At 38.8% G+C, this 14923-nt stretch overlaps 1 protein-coding gene and 2 pseudogenes across 2 annotated transcripts in view; 2 read left to right on the plus strand and 1 right to left on the minus strand.

Annotated features, from left to right (window-relative positions):
* Positions 1–6244, plus strand: part of LOC111334083 (patatin-like phospholipase domain-containing protein 6) — a 10902-nt pseudogene extending 4658 nt beyond the window's left edge. The window contains exons 4-10 of the transcript XR_016000870.1: positions 1795–1866; positions 2435–2551; positions 2655–2803; positions 2884–2996; positions 3437–3650; positions 3907–4197; positions 4511–6244. The product of XR_016000870.1 is annotated as a patatin-like phospholipase domain-containing protein 6 (transcript). The remainder of the gene's footprint in view (positions 1–1794; positions 1867–2434; positions 2552–2654; positions 2804–2883; positions 2997–3436; positions 3651–3906; positions 4198–4510) is intronic.
* Positions 6245–7341: 1097 nt separating this feature from the next.
* On the plus strand, positions 7342–10163 carry LOC148732501 (uncharacterized). Its single transcript, XM_088759245.1, has 2 exons — positions 7342–7721; positions 8278–10163. The coding sequence occupies exons 1-2, from the start codon at positions 7556–7558 to the stop codon at positions 8865–8867; spliced, it is 756 nt and encodes a 251-aa protein (XP_088615371.1). The 5' UTR covers positions 7342–7555; the 3' UTR covers positions 8868–10163.
* Positions 10164–11267: 1104 nt separating this feature from the next.
* Positions 11268–12423, minus strand: LOC148732502 (beta-2 adrenergic receptor-like; annotated as a pseudogene).
* Positions 12424–14923: the final 2500 nt, after the last annotated feature.

The following is a 14923-nucleotide window of genomic DNA, read 5'->3' on the forward strand; positions in this document are numbered from 1 at the left end:
TGGAGCATAAGGAGGAACAAGCGCGGGGAAATCAACCGACTCAAGAAGCGAAATTCACTGCTGAAGACTTCGAAGCGTTATCAATCGAAGCACGAGATAAAATAATTGAAAGAAAAATCTACCCTCAAAGCATAAAAGAAAAGCTACGAATATATACGAACTGGGATGAATAAAATATGGGCTTCTCAGAAGTAGAATCCATGTATATGCGTTAGGTTAAAACTGGAAATGCAGAACAATTCTACTCGAAGTACTATTCAAGAATAGGCCTCAATTCAACAAAGATTCTTGTGGGGTTGTCAAGTAATGCGGCAACATTGCTTAGTACCAAAGTGGCTGATTGTTTGATAGCTCACAGCAAACAGAAAGATGAATCACCAAATCCCAATATCCGTACTAAACTGTGTGATAGAGAAATGGCAGGGTTACAAGATATTGGAGGATATTTTCCGCACAAGCTTTATAGCAAGGTGAACAATGTATATAATCCCACAGCACATACTGAACAAACAGCTTCAATACTAAAAGCTGGTAAAGCAGAAGATTTGCATGTTGCAGGGAGTCAAAAACTAATTTCATCTTTAAACCGAGGTGGACCTTGGGTTATTTCTAAACAAGCTCAAACAATTTTTAAGAGAATAGAACATAATTTTAGGATTCTGACCTCAGGAAGTCTCCAGCTGAAGATTGACAATGCTAAGATAGAATCCAAATCAGCTTGTGATGTTCAATTGGTCTCAGCATATAACACTATGTTGTTGGACTCAGACATAGTGGTAGATAACAGCATGCAAAAGATGTTTTGGACAGCATTATTCATTTATATGTTACTGTATGGTGTTTTTCACTGGCCAAAGATGTTATACAGAAACACAAAATTCAATGTACACAAATGAAAAAAAAAAAAACAGTATGAAAGGAAATTTGTAGAGCCAGCAAAGAACAAGAAAGGCAGATATAGTTAGAATTAAGAGCCTGCAACAATTTGTCAATAAGTAATTTATTACAAAAGATTAATTGGTAGCTACAACCTGCAACATATTAAATAAACATATTAAATATTGCTCATTAATGATTATTTTATGGACAAAAATGGGTATAAAGTCTATATGGTTAAAGTATCTAACATAGAGTAACTTATTTATTTTCAGCCCGTCTTCTCGCCACTTCTTGTATTCCGCGTTTCGCGGCGCCGGTAGCTTCCAGATTCCAATTCCTTTACTTCTCCTACACGTTCCACAGCCAAACACTGAACAATTTTCACCTGGCATTATGTCCACTGACTTGATTAATGTTTTTAGCTGTATTCTGAAGGTAAGATGTCGCTCGATCACGGAGAAAATCCAAAAACTTAAACGCTACGTGACTGTCGAAACAAGCCCGCGGTGCCATTTTGGATTTATGTGTGCAGGGTCATTGTCACGTGACCTCGATAAAATCGAACAATAACCTATCCGACTGAAGTTTGCCGCGTTTCCTAACCAGTCCCCTCTACTAACTATGACCCTCAAAAAGACAACTTTCTCCTTTTTCCTGGCGAAAACAAATTAGCCCACGATAATCAGCGTGTTTCAAACCACTAAATTATGAAAAAATCTCAGATATGAAAATTTCGTTTCAGTGGCACTTTAAATGGAAAGAGTAATAGCAAAACAAAAAAAAAATTCTCTGTAAACAACTACAGAATAACGTAAAGGAAAGTGAAGTTTAACACAGCATGTTTGGCAGATAGTCCTCAACACCGACTTTGATAATTTACCACTAACATGATCTTTGTTTATCATTTATTTGCAGGATCTCTTATTGCCTCTTACTTTTGCATCACAACTGACATAACGTCTTCTAGAATGAGGGTACATACCGATGGTATGTAGTGTTGCATTCGTCTAATATGTTCAACCTTTTTGCGTTTTCGTAGCTTCTTAACAGATCCAGATCTTTACCAATTGTTTGAATTATCCAGCCTTTTATTATCCTAAGTTTGCGATGTGGCTCACACCATATAAAATATATGTATTTCCTCCAAATATTTTCAGCGACCCATGAAAGAAACAATAAGACTTGCAAATCAGATTGACCACAAGTGGAGCGCGTTTAAGGCAACCTGTGATTTAATTCTCTTTTTCTCTCCTTCTTTTCTTCTATTTTCTCATGTGGAGCAATAACGTTTCTGCTCTTAAAATAAAACCAATTCCCGGTGCAGAAGAATTCCAAATCACAGGAATGCGAATTTAGTCAATTCTTGTAAACGTAACCAACAACGTGCTACCGATTCGTAATAACTAAGCAGACCCCTTCTTTTTATTTAAATAATGAAGTTCTTCCGAGATTAGGAGTCCTTTGGTTGAAATTTTTAACTACTTACTGCAAAAGGCTACTTAGAAATCGTATTTGAGGAGAATGACCTTAACATAACAGCTTCCTCCTTTTACAGGCTGTTTATGGCGTTATGTCCGTGCTAGTATGTCTCTGTCGGGTTATCTACCACCACTTTGTGATCCCAAAGACGGACATCTGTTATTGGACGGTGGATATGTCAATAATTTACCTGGTGAGTAGGCGTTACCATTTTAATCAAACAGCTTTTCTTGTTAGCTTTTTATTTACCACCGAATCTTTTTTGTTGTTAAAAATACGCGTGCGTTAATTTGTAGCGGATGTAATGAAGACAATGGGAGCACAGACGATCATAGCGATTGATGTAGGATCGGAAGATCCCGATGATCTTACGAATTATGGCGATCAATTGTCGGGCTGGTGGCTTCTTTGGAACAAATGGAATCCTTTTGCTGAAACCGTCAAGGTTGGTGATATTATACAAGAAGCGATTTTTGTTATTTGAAACTCGACGCTATATAATCATAAGTTGTTTTTCTTCGAAAGATTCCAGACATGGCCGAAATCCAATCCCGTCTGGCCTATATATCTTGTGTTAGACAATTAGCGGAAGTAAAGGAGAGCAGCTACTGCGAATACATAAGACCGCCAATCGACAGGTATGTCTCGCAGGATCATTCACATAATTCAGAACGCTTCGAAGGAAAAGTCAGATCTGATTTGAGGGTGCCGTGAGGTTTCGATAGGGTGCGACTTAGCTGTTTGATTGGTCAGATGATTCATAACTGACTGAATCTTAAATAACCTAACGACAGACTCACTGACTGAGTCTGACAGACTGGCCGACTCGTTGACTGACTGACTAAGCCACCGACTGACTGATTGAACAAATGACTCATTGATTCGCTGGCTGAATTTGACAGACTGACCGACTTACGAACCGAATAACTGACTGACTGATTGACTGACTCACTGACTCACTGACTCACTGATTGAGTGACAACTGATGGACAGACTGATCGGTTTATTGATTGATTGGTGATCGGTTTATAGTGTGCTTGCTTTCTTGCTTGCTTATTTATTGTTTATTGATTGGTAGGTTTAAGACTTTGGAGTTCGGCCGCTTCGATGAGATAGTGGTGAGTTAAATTTGATGTATCAAAAGCGTTTCATTGCCTTGTTATTATCCACCAATTAGGCTCTCGACGCCCCGATTATTGCTGAGAGGAAACAAATTACCCGACATCTTTAGGGAGCATCCATCTAGGAGTCACATGACCCATGCGTATGCTACCGGACAACCTGTGTGGAAGGTAAGCAACCAAACCGGAAAAACTTGTCTTGCACGGCATGGCTTGTTTTTTTTATTGATACGTAACCATAGCAATAATGCCATGACCAGATTCTTCCAGAAAATAATGAGTAAAGAGATGAAAAGTTGGCACCTCGTTCTAAACTTGTTAAACTTTTTATTAATTATGTTAACTTTAATCATCAGGATATATTTGAAGCATATCCAGTAAACCAGGATCACTAGTTTTGAACATTCTCTTTAAATTGTTTCCGAAGGTGTCAGAGCATAGTACTTTCACTAACTTGGCGGAGCATATATCCCGGATTGAACCACCCTACACTCACGAGTGGTTACCATTCTCCTCCTCGGATGAACTGCTAGGATCCAGTTCCACACCTGGCCACCATATGTACTCGGCCTCTGAGGAAGACGACGAGTACGATGAAAAAGAAGAAAACCTTGTTCGTGTCAGGCCAAGAACAGGTTCTCTGTCAGAACACGAAGATTTAATGGCTCTTAAGGCGCAAGCTCAAGCTGTTGTTCGGCACGAAGAGGCTGGATACGATGTAAGTTTCATAGCTGTGCTTTAAAGATTTCATTGTTGCGTACAGTAGATGTATTAGTTTCACGCGACAACTCATAATTATTCATCTTGAAGTCGATATGATCGGTGTTCTCTGCCAGTAGATACTGCAATGTGTCAGTGTACAAACGGGAGCGACCGCTTGGCTCTGAGTGGTTTTACACTTTCATTTGACGTAATTGTTTGTCGTTCTTTTTCAAGTTATGGTTTTGAAACACTCGATTAAGTAATACAAAATCATGGTAAGGTTATAATAGTACGACTGACTTTTTTTTTAAACTGTTTTTTTTTCTCAGTCGGACGACACACATCTGAGAAGAAGATTGGGCTTGCATCATCAACCGAACAGTGAACCGTAAAGCCCCTGTATTTACTCTGAAGATGGTAGTCATGAAAACGCCAACGCAGCCCTCTTAAAGAAAGGGAAAGCACCTGGGATGTGTGCTGTATTTGTATGACAAGTGTGTTGTGGGAATGAAATTCGAATTGTTTGTAGCGTGAGTCCGTTGAAAAATGTAACGCTTGTAATAGTAGTAACAAAGCTAACACGAGCGATAATCAGGTCCCGAAGATCCGCACGACCAATAATGGGGTCTCTTCCTTCAGTTAAATCACCAATAATCGATTATTGCAATCTGATTATTTACTGGTAAATCATTTATTAGATGGAGAAAGAATTGGTTAAAAGTAAATTCAAATTATGTACTATAAAATGACCTCTGTAAAGTGCATAAATTGTGTGAGGAAGATGAACCGTTGAAATGGAAAGCATAGCACTGAGGTTGGCAGAGATAATTGATCTCTTGAAGTTTCGGTGTGCTTGTGAACTCCAAGTTAAGGAGATATGCGTTTAATTAATTTGGTCCCTTTGTACTCGAGGGAATTAAGCTCCTAACATTGGGAACTTGTGAGGTAATAATCAGGAGAAATAGGTAATCATGAGAAAAAACTTTTCAGTGTTTGCACAACAGTCATTGATTTATTTGATATTCAAATAATACCATTTTCGGAAAATCACATGGCATTACTTCGAGAGAGTCTTCGTCGCAGCTGTTATATTTAAGTGATATGTTAAGTACAGTCAAACTTTAAAGTATCAGTAGGACGGAATAGAAATAGCCTTAACGATTTTACATACAGCAATAATAGAGCCGTTCTCTCCAAAAGTACTTTCTTTTTCTTTTTCCTCTTTTTTTTTTTTCTTTTTATTTTTTAATCTATCTTATAAAAGGCTTGACTGTTGGAAATAGTCAGTAATGAATTTATTCAGTAACGTACTCACTGACAGTTGAAACCTGACTCTTCACCTGTCGATCTCAGGACGTGGGTGCCGCAGTAGAGTGCTGAGTGAGGGGAAGGGGTCCTTGTCTCTTTACACTTTCACCTACCCGTCGCTGCCTGTCCTGGCCGTTTTCGTCGCAGAGACAATTCAAAGCGAGTTCGTGAAAAAAGTGCGTTGTTGACCGAACAATTGAAGCGACTCTCAATCAGCCTTTTGTAGTGTTGATAAGGCGGGGTTAACAGATCTGTCATCCTCAATCCCGCTAGTGAATCGACAAATGTATTCAGTTAAATCTAGAAATGGCAACAGCTGTGAAAGACATTTCTAATTTCTGAGCTAAAGATTCAGAATACCGTTTCTGTTTCCCAGTTTTTTCATGCGCAATTCGTATGTGAGAATCATGAATGCAAGAGTATGGATTTTTGCTGACTCATCTTCGTGGAATTTGTAGCGCTATCAAAGACCAGTTTATTGCATATTAACACAAATGCCCTTTGAGATCAGTTTAATTTTTCTCATTCTTGCATGTATCTTTTACATTCACATGCAAAGAGAAGACAGATGCTGACTTATTTTAGTTCTAAATGCGGATCGCAAACGCTGTTCAAAATAAGTAGTGGGAATAGCATATTTGAATCCAATTGATAATTATTTACCAAAAAATACATTAACTAAAGCAGAAGTGGAAACTGCTGGACATAACTTGAAATGTAAAGATTGATATTTGTAATAAAAGACTTTGCTAAAATGTGGTTTGTTCTTTTGAGTTGGAGCCCATGGTATAAGTTAAAATAACGTTATGAATGCAATTATTTCCAGTTGTTTCCATATGTATCAGTTTTGTTGTACATTATGTAAAACTGATGTTCCATTCGTAAGTATTCTCTAAGAAAAGGTGGTAATAGGTACAATGAGGTAACATGTGGCCACTCTATAGGCCAAATTCTTAGCGGTGGGGTTACGTCAGTTTCTTGAAGGTTTTCACCATGAAGTAAAATATTTGTAAGATGTTGCTAGACTCTTGCTCTTCTTGGTATCATTTTTGTACTGACAGCCAATCTCCAGCTCTTCCTCTGGTGTGCAGATTACTTCTCCCCACTTCCAAGGGAAGACAAAATAACACAGGAAATGTAGTAGATGCCACCATATTTTCAACGCGAATTGCTCGCAGTCACTCAATTTTTTCCCTATTAAAAATTTACCTTCACGGGGTAATTTCCTCCTGGAGAAAAGATGAAATTCATCAAGAAACGATAGGATCCAATCCCGGTGTTTTTATTCTTATCTTCGACTAGTTTACGTTGTGGCCGTTTGGCTTAATTTCATGAAAGTTTTAGGTTTTCTTTTTTTTTTTTTTTTTGCTTATTTCAAAATTTGAGAAGGAAATTAAGATAAAGTTGTTTTACTTATTAATTGTTCAAAAAGATAAATAATTTTGGCGACTTTGAGGAATTCAGTCTTCGCGAAAAAGGTAATCAGCCTAAGATTAAATACAAGACTGACGAAAAGGAATTTTTTTTTTGCTATATGACAATAAGAAATAAACAAAAGACAATTTCGCAATTATCATTGAAATTGAAAGTATGATTTTGCGGACACAAGATAATCTTAAACACTAAATAATTTCCATTTTAACAGCTGCCTATTTTACACCCAGAAATGAAAAGCTTCAAAGTTCCCAGCCTATTATATGTAGTTAATACCTACAAGTGATTGTTTACTTGGAATACCTAAAATTATCTGATTCATTATTGCTACAATTTGGTTTTTGAACGAACTTGTATGTCAACTATCCGATTTTCATATTCAAAGCTTTTCTGCTCGACGCCGATTACGAATTAGAGACAAAACAAAGAATATATGAACAGCATGCAACTAAAAGTAATAAAGTTTGTATTGTTCTTTCACTTTTAAAACCAATCCTTACTCGGAGCAGACATTAATCATTTTTTTCACCGCCAGCCGAGCTCGAGCAAGAACAAATTGCATAAGTCGTTGCTCAAAGTAATGCACGATCAGCCTCAATTGATATTACTGAAAAGATTCACCCGTGAAACCGATGTCTTTCAGAGTTCAACAGAAATCGAAGCTAACATTTCTGTTTGCTAATGTATTTGTAACAACAATTCACTTAGTTTCATCCAGCCCCGAACGGGATCCAAGCAGTGATAATCCAAGGCTCGGTGAAGCTCAGTTTAGTACCTTGGTTAGATACACGAAAGATGGTACGTTTCTCCACAGTATGTACAATGATTTCCTAATCGTTTTTTCATACACCGTGCTGGAATGACGAGCTTGACATTCCCGGCGTAACGGGGGAAACGGAACATGGAAGCATATAGACACGATGAAGGAGTTAAACTTTTGGCGTTGGAAACTGGACAGGTGTCTCAATGCGCACATTTCTGATTGTTATTAAAAAGTAGTACTGAATTTCTGTATGAGCCATGGGCTTATTATACTGTTAGTGTTTTAAGAAATAAGGAAGGTTTCCAATTTTACTTTGCTGAGAGGTCTTGATTAAGACTAAGCCTATGACACGTAAACTTTGCCTCTTATTACCGCAGCGCACATACATTTTCAAATTTTGAATCGCAAAGAAAAGCAATTTGGGTTTTTGCTGTCCTTGGAATTCGTTCAGTTACCTTTCAGTGATAATTTTACTTTTGTAGAGTGCACACACATCCTCTAAAAAGTTTAAGTCGCGCGGAAAAATAAAATTTGCGTTTCCGCTGTCGTTTGAATTCGTTCCATTATCATTAATAATCTTGTATTTTGTAGTCGTAGATTTCGAGCCACAAAATACATCGAAGCAGTTTTCTCACCAAGACAAACCTAGGGCTACAAGGGATATCAGTTTTAGAAGCAACAAGTCACTGAATCAAAATCGTATCAATTGTGGGCATGGAATCACTTGTGTTGGTAAATGCAGAAAAGGGAGAGACCCAGGACTGTCCAATGAAGAAGTCACATGCTTCTGTGATGAGTACTGCACAGTGTTTCGTGATTGTTGCGCCGATTACGAGCAGTATTGCCTTCAAGGCGTGCATTCCAGCTCATTAAGATCTCTAAACCATGACCTCTGGAAGTGTCATGACGTAGTTGGGTTTCTGGTGCTTTTTACAGACAGTTTGTGGATGATCTCAGCATGTCCTGCAAATTGGACCCCCCATGACGAAATCGCTACAAAGTGTACGAGAAATTTATCAGAAAAGTCCGAAGACTGTCAAACTTACTCTGCGCCTTTGATCGATGCGAAAAATAACACATACAAGAATCGCTTTTGTGCAACTTGCCACGGAGTTGAAGTCAACACAAGCCGATTCAGTATGAAACAAAGTCAGTTCAACTTGTTAGCGCTACTAAACTGAATAACATTAGTAATTCGACATCTTTGGTCTTTAGATGTTCCATTGTAAGATGGAATCCACCTTTAGGGTTTCCCAGGCGTTGTTGCCTCAACTTAAACGGAGACGAGTCAGTGCATGAATACCTCCGTAACACCAGAAGCGCAACGTGACTGCTCATCAAAATCACTGGGAATTGTCGTGGAAAAGCAAACAAATAAGCTGTATTTTAACAGATACTGCGCCCAATGCGCTGGAGTTCCACGTAACGAGATTCTGTGTGGACCCATAAAACTCGAGAGTTCTCAAAAGCCGACTCAGCCTCCTTTCCTTCACCAACATGACGTGCCTTTGAACATCTTGTTCAGCCCAGACACTCCAAAAACAAATCCAGGTGCTATTGGACATGTACTGGATCCTGGATCAAAGGAGTGCTGAAGGGCCATCAGCATGAAAAGGGCCATCAACAAGAAACTAATTCTGCCTTTCTTTAACAGATATAAATTTTCTATTAAATTTGCAATTGACTCTCAGTTTGGTAAAACAGATGGGGATCAATCAAGGAAAATAATAATTAATACAGGCTCTAGAGTCGGCGTTAAGAAATTTCTCTGCAGAAATACTTTCCATGGACGTGCTAAACAGTACTAAAATGACTTATTCTGTAAATACAGTGGTTGCCTTCCCGCGACATTACCTAAGCCAAACAAATGGCTCACTTACTTGCAATTTAACGATAGGGCATATCACGGCTTCCTATGTAGTCAAGGAGGAGTGGGTACCTTTGTTGTGTGTCACAATTGACATTTACAACCCAAATGAATACTTGGTTATCACAGATGCGGACTCCGCTATTTTTATCAACAGTACTAAAGACCAAATTCCTAAGATAGACTACTGGTCAAACCAAACTGAGTCTAAAAACGGATCAGTTGTTCCAATAGGTGATGTCCACGTCTGTCGAAAAAGCCTCAGATTGCGATGTTCTGGTGTCTTAATTCAGCTCAAGGAAGAGGAATACGTCATTTTAGGAAACGGATCCCTGTACAGGAATGACTCAAAAGCGTTATACGGCATTTATGATTTCATGATGACAGACGGAATGGCTACAATCTGCATCATCCCTTCGTCTGCTAATAGCAACACTTATACGGCAATTCTGGTTTGAACCTACATTGGAATCGGTCTTTCCATTGTCTGCCTTACGCTTGTCCTTCTCACCTACTCCATTTTTAAAGAACTGCGTACCTTACCGGGCGTTAATTTAATGAATTTGTCCATCTCTTTGCTCTTCGCCCATTCCCTTTTCATGACGGCGGGTGCGACTCAACGGCACCAGATTTATTCATCAATTGCCGTTCTGACCCACTATTTCTGCCTTGTGTATTTTACTTGGATATCAATCATCGCATTTGATACCTACTACACTTTTTCCATAACCTGTCGCACCCGTCAAAGAACAGCAAATCGGAAGCGTTGCTTCCTTGCGATTGGTTGGATTCCTGCCCTTTTGTTTGTTGCTATTTCTTACTCTCTTGACCAATCAGGTTTGGTTGCTACAGGATACGGTGGCGCGAATCACTGTTGGATCAACAATACCAAGTCTAACATTTTTGTTTTTGTCATCCTGGTGGCTTTTTCCATTTTTCTAAACGTGATCTTTTTCTCGTCGACAGTTATTTCCATTTACAAAATAAAAAAGCAAACACGGGTGATTGGAGACGCCGCAAACAATCGAAGACAAGTTGTGTTATTTGTAAAGGTGGCAGTCTTGATGGGATTCACGTGGACTTCTGAATATCTACCGATTCTCGTTTCTAAATAGTTTGATTATTCATTTGTTATATTCAATTCACTTCAAGGAGTTTTTATTGCTTTTAGGTTTGTGTTCACAGCCAGAGTGAAGAAAATGTACGGCGCGTTGTTTGTAGCCAACAAAGTATTATCATCAACAGCACAAACTCGCGATACTCAGATATAGCAAAGACACAAAAATGCACGTCAATATCAGAAATCTAGCAGCGTACACTTGTGTTGCAATTAGCGGGCGAAGAGTGAACGTTTTTTTTCACTTGCTCTCAGACATGATTAAGTCTCTATTTGAGAATTTGTGCGTAGCTGTCAATAAATTCCGCTTCCATACGCTGATCATTAAAATGCCGATGTTCTTTTAAACGTATTTTTATACCTTCCGCTTAGGTATCTGACATGAACCAGTGACTTACAATTCACATATAAAAGGTTAACACTTTCTTCGCTCGTTGGTATTGTAAGAACATTAGTTCCCTTCTGTCGGGCAAATGTGCCACTATGTATCGTAAGTACCAACTAGATAAAACGTTTTATGTAGCTACAAGACATGTACCTAATGCCGACCTATTTTGGGCATGTTCCACGTGTCCTCTGGAAATAAGGGAGCTTTAATGAGTTATCTATTGTAATGACTTTTCATCAGCCACTGATTGTTGAGTTACAATAGCTGGCTTTGATCAAAGAAAGTTGGAGGCACTTCAGAGGAAATAAACTTGCTTTGTCATTTCACTTCAAACGCGACAAACAATATAGACAATTTTTTGCTCAGAAGTTCATTACAAACTAATGACCAACCCGGCACTTTTTAATAAATGTATTTTCTTGTAAGCCAGATAACATTTACATGAAAAATAAGCATTAATGATACCTACACTGTTTAATCGCCTTCCTGAATTTATCGTTTCGTAGTGAATATAACCATGGATTTATTCCGGATGAAGAAAAACGCTATTAACTCAGCCCAGATCCAAACAGAACGTAGTTTTCGCTTCAAGCAATGATCACTCGTTTTTAAATGGATAAAAGAGGTGACCCGACTTGGTAACCACGAAATGATGAACAACGCCACCACAAAGCCTACCGTCTTGGTTGTTTTTCGGTTTCGAACTCCTTCGATGACGAGCTCTACGCCTCTGGCGTTGGACATTGTGATTTTCAATTATTACAATATGTTCTTTGGCAACCACCAAAATCCGGTAGTAGCAAAAAATAATCAAAACCATCGGGATCAGAATAGCCACTACCGTCACACACATCCATTGTGCCAGTAAATTTTCAGGGTCTGTAACAAAGAACCATGAAAGTTCAAACGCTAGAGATGCGAGCCATACAAATGCTACCGCCATGCAACATTTTCTTGTTGTGACGATCTGATTGTACAGAAGGGCCGACTGTACTGCAATGTATCTGTCCAAGCTCACAATGCACAAGCTAAACGTGGTGGTTACACTCGTTTGAATCCATAGCAAGTCGATGGCGATTTTAAACGGATTATGATACGGACGCCGTGGTAATACACACCTTGCAATCCACAACGTATCCATGATTAACCCCACTAAAAGATCCGCCATTGCTAACGAGCTCAATGGAAGGTTAGAAAAAGTTCTGAAGGTGCGAGCTTTTTAGGTGAGCAACAGAAACACTACGTTTTCAAGGATGGTGGGTAGCGCTGCCACGCCGTATAATGAAGCCAGAGTAATCGATATAGAAAGCTTTAACTCTGTTCCAAAACATGGATTCGCCATCTTTAGACTGGTCAATGTTTCAATTGACGCGAGACCACCTGCTAAGTCAAGGAACTGACCACCTGAACTTGACACCCTTTTTCCCTTCTACGCTTTTGGTTTTCGGTGATTGACACGGTTCCAATAGTACAGTACAGGCGAAGTTACGCGAGAAGTGAAACATTGCTAGGTATGAAAATACTTCTTTACTGTGTTGTGAAGTGTTCGTGTGAGAACGAAGATAACGAAAAGGAAAAGTAGTGTTTACAGCGCCAAAATTACTGAGCAACGCAAATTCTAATCAATTCAGCAGATTGGACAGTTTGGTCAACTCTTGAATGCTATTTATCGATTTTTTAAGTTTGGTCAACTCTTGAATGCTATTTATCGATTTTTTAATAATCATTGTGACTCCATGTGCGCTTTGACAAAAATTTGCCTATGGCGGTACTAAATTAATTTTCTAATCACCCTAGCACGTTCGTATCGAGTTCGTTGCCGTACTTGCGGCAGGTGACGGCTCAGTTTTGGCGATTTTGTTTCCTGTTGTGGGGTGTGTTAAACGCATAGGGAACGTTTTTAGATCTTTGCTTGTAAGATGCGTTTGAAGACTCTACCCAACTCATTATGTAAACACTTTGTGATACGCAGACAATCATCTCCCGGTTGATAATTAGATATTCGGAGAATCAAATCTCGGCACAGTAGCCATCATCCCTGCGTCAGAGGATGTCCCAGTCTCAAACTTCTCATTTGAACTCAGCTTAGCTCTTCATGCTATCGGTAAGTACATAGTAAACAAGAAGAAATTAGTTTTACTCCACTACCCTCTTTGGACTATAAATTTCGCGCCAAAACTAAAACTTGGTCACTCGCGTTTTTCCCGCGCTTCAGGACGAGTTTGCTCGTTGCTACTTCGAGTTCTCATTGGCTACTTACCATATATTTCTTTCTGCTGATTGGCTGGCGTAGTTACTTTGGTTTTGGGTTTACGATACTCCATCGAAGTGAGATCTAAGGACGTAGTAAGCTAAGAAACCGACGTTCAGTATACATAGGTCATATTCCAAAGGCAGCTACCCTTAAATTATGTTAAACATCGCGAAAACTTGTCAAGATGTTCGGGTTCAACGTCGGTTGGACTCTTTCCCTAAAGCGTAAAATCATCACAAAATGTTTATTAAGTGTTGATTTGTTATATACCTGCATGCGGATTTACCGATTGAATATTTTGTTTGTTTGCTGTCAGGTCCCACCCTATTGCTGACCAGTTCGTTGGTCTGAAGCAGGCTTGGTAGCTCAGCCATGGATATATATTCAACTACTTGGCACCTTTTTCTTGGCGAGTGTTTTCTTCAAGGAAGAAACGTTTTCTATTTCATTCGGAAATAAAAGCTTATCGACGGCACCAGCCGGCCTTGTAGGATTTACAATATCTTGGTGGAAATTAATTCCTAAAGTAGAGGGGAATGGGGTCGGCTTCAATTGAGGAACCAAATTTTACCTGCACAAGTATTCTTGATCAAAAATTTTCATGCTATCGTTTACAGAAACGGTAATTTTCCCAGAGGAATTTTTTTCAGTGTGTGTTACAAAAGAAAGTAATCTAGCTAGTGGAAATTGGCCTAATTAATATTATTTGAGTCTGTAGAATTTGGGATACAGTAAAATTGTTAAGAATAGAATTTCCTTTCTTCTTAACTGACCCTCTTCTGTTTTGTGTTCCTAAAATGAATGAGTACCGTTTGTCCAGCTGGCTTGGACAACTGGAGGATCTTCATCGTATCGTGTTGTATCAAGCTGACACGTCACTGTCTGCCTAGACCAAACGCTGTATAAGACAGGTAGGGTATTGGAAGTATTTTTTATTGAATTTATTTATTACGATTTAAAACGCTAATCTAATCTTATGGACATCAAAGAAACAGAAAGTATCTGTATCCGGAACGAAGGTTTGTCTTAACTGAGAAAATGGTGTTGTTTAGAGAAAACTCAATTTTGAAGGATGATTCGAAATCATTGTCCAATCGCTCCTTTACCTTAAGGAACTATTTACCAAACCAAACTGTGGGAAACTTGCTCTTAATGAGCGAGTGGCTAAAGAAGGGCCAACGCCTCAAACTTTAGCTTTAAGAACTCTTTACGATAGTCAATTAACATTGTCAACTCAGTTGATAAAACCAAATTATTCTGTTATACCCCTCACCGACGCAGCACCACAGTTTCTTTGGAGACTTACCCCTTTACTTTAATGAATCAGTTTTATTTCGGAGGAAATACAATCAGAACGGGCATGTGCTTAAATTTGAAGTGCAATACAATACAATAGAACGGCCTTGTGCTAAAATTTGAAACGCTGGAACTTGCCGGAACTCTGGAGCATCCCGGAACATATCAAAACGTGCCAGAACATCGCGGAATGTCAAAAAATAAAAATAAGCATACAATTTGATTTAAAAAAGTTTAAAATTATAATAAAAGAATTAAAACTAAATTTGTGTGTAGCTTGCGTTCTTCGGGCGTCAAGTCCGCCATCTTGATTTA

The sequence above is a fragment of the Stylophora pistillata genome, chromosome 4 (genome assembly GCF_964205215.1).
Source record: "Stylophora pistillata chromosome 4, jaStyPist1.2, whole genome shotgun sequence".
In the NCBI taxonomy this organism is placed as follows: domain Eukaryota; kingdom Metazoa; phylum Cnidaria; class Anthozoa; order Scleractinia; family Pocilloporidae; genus Stylophora; species Stylophora pistillata.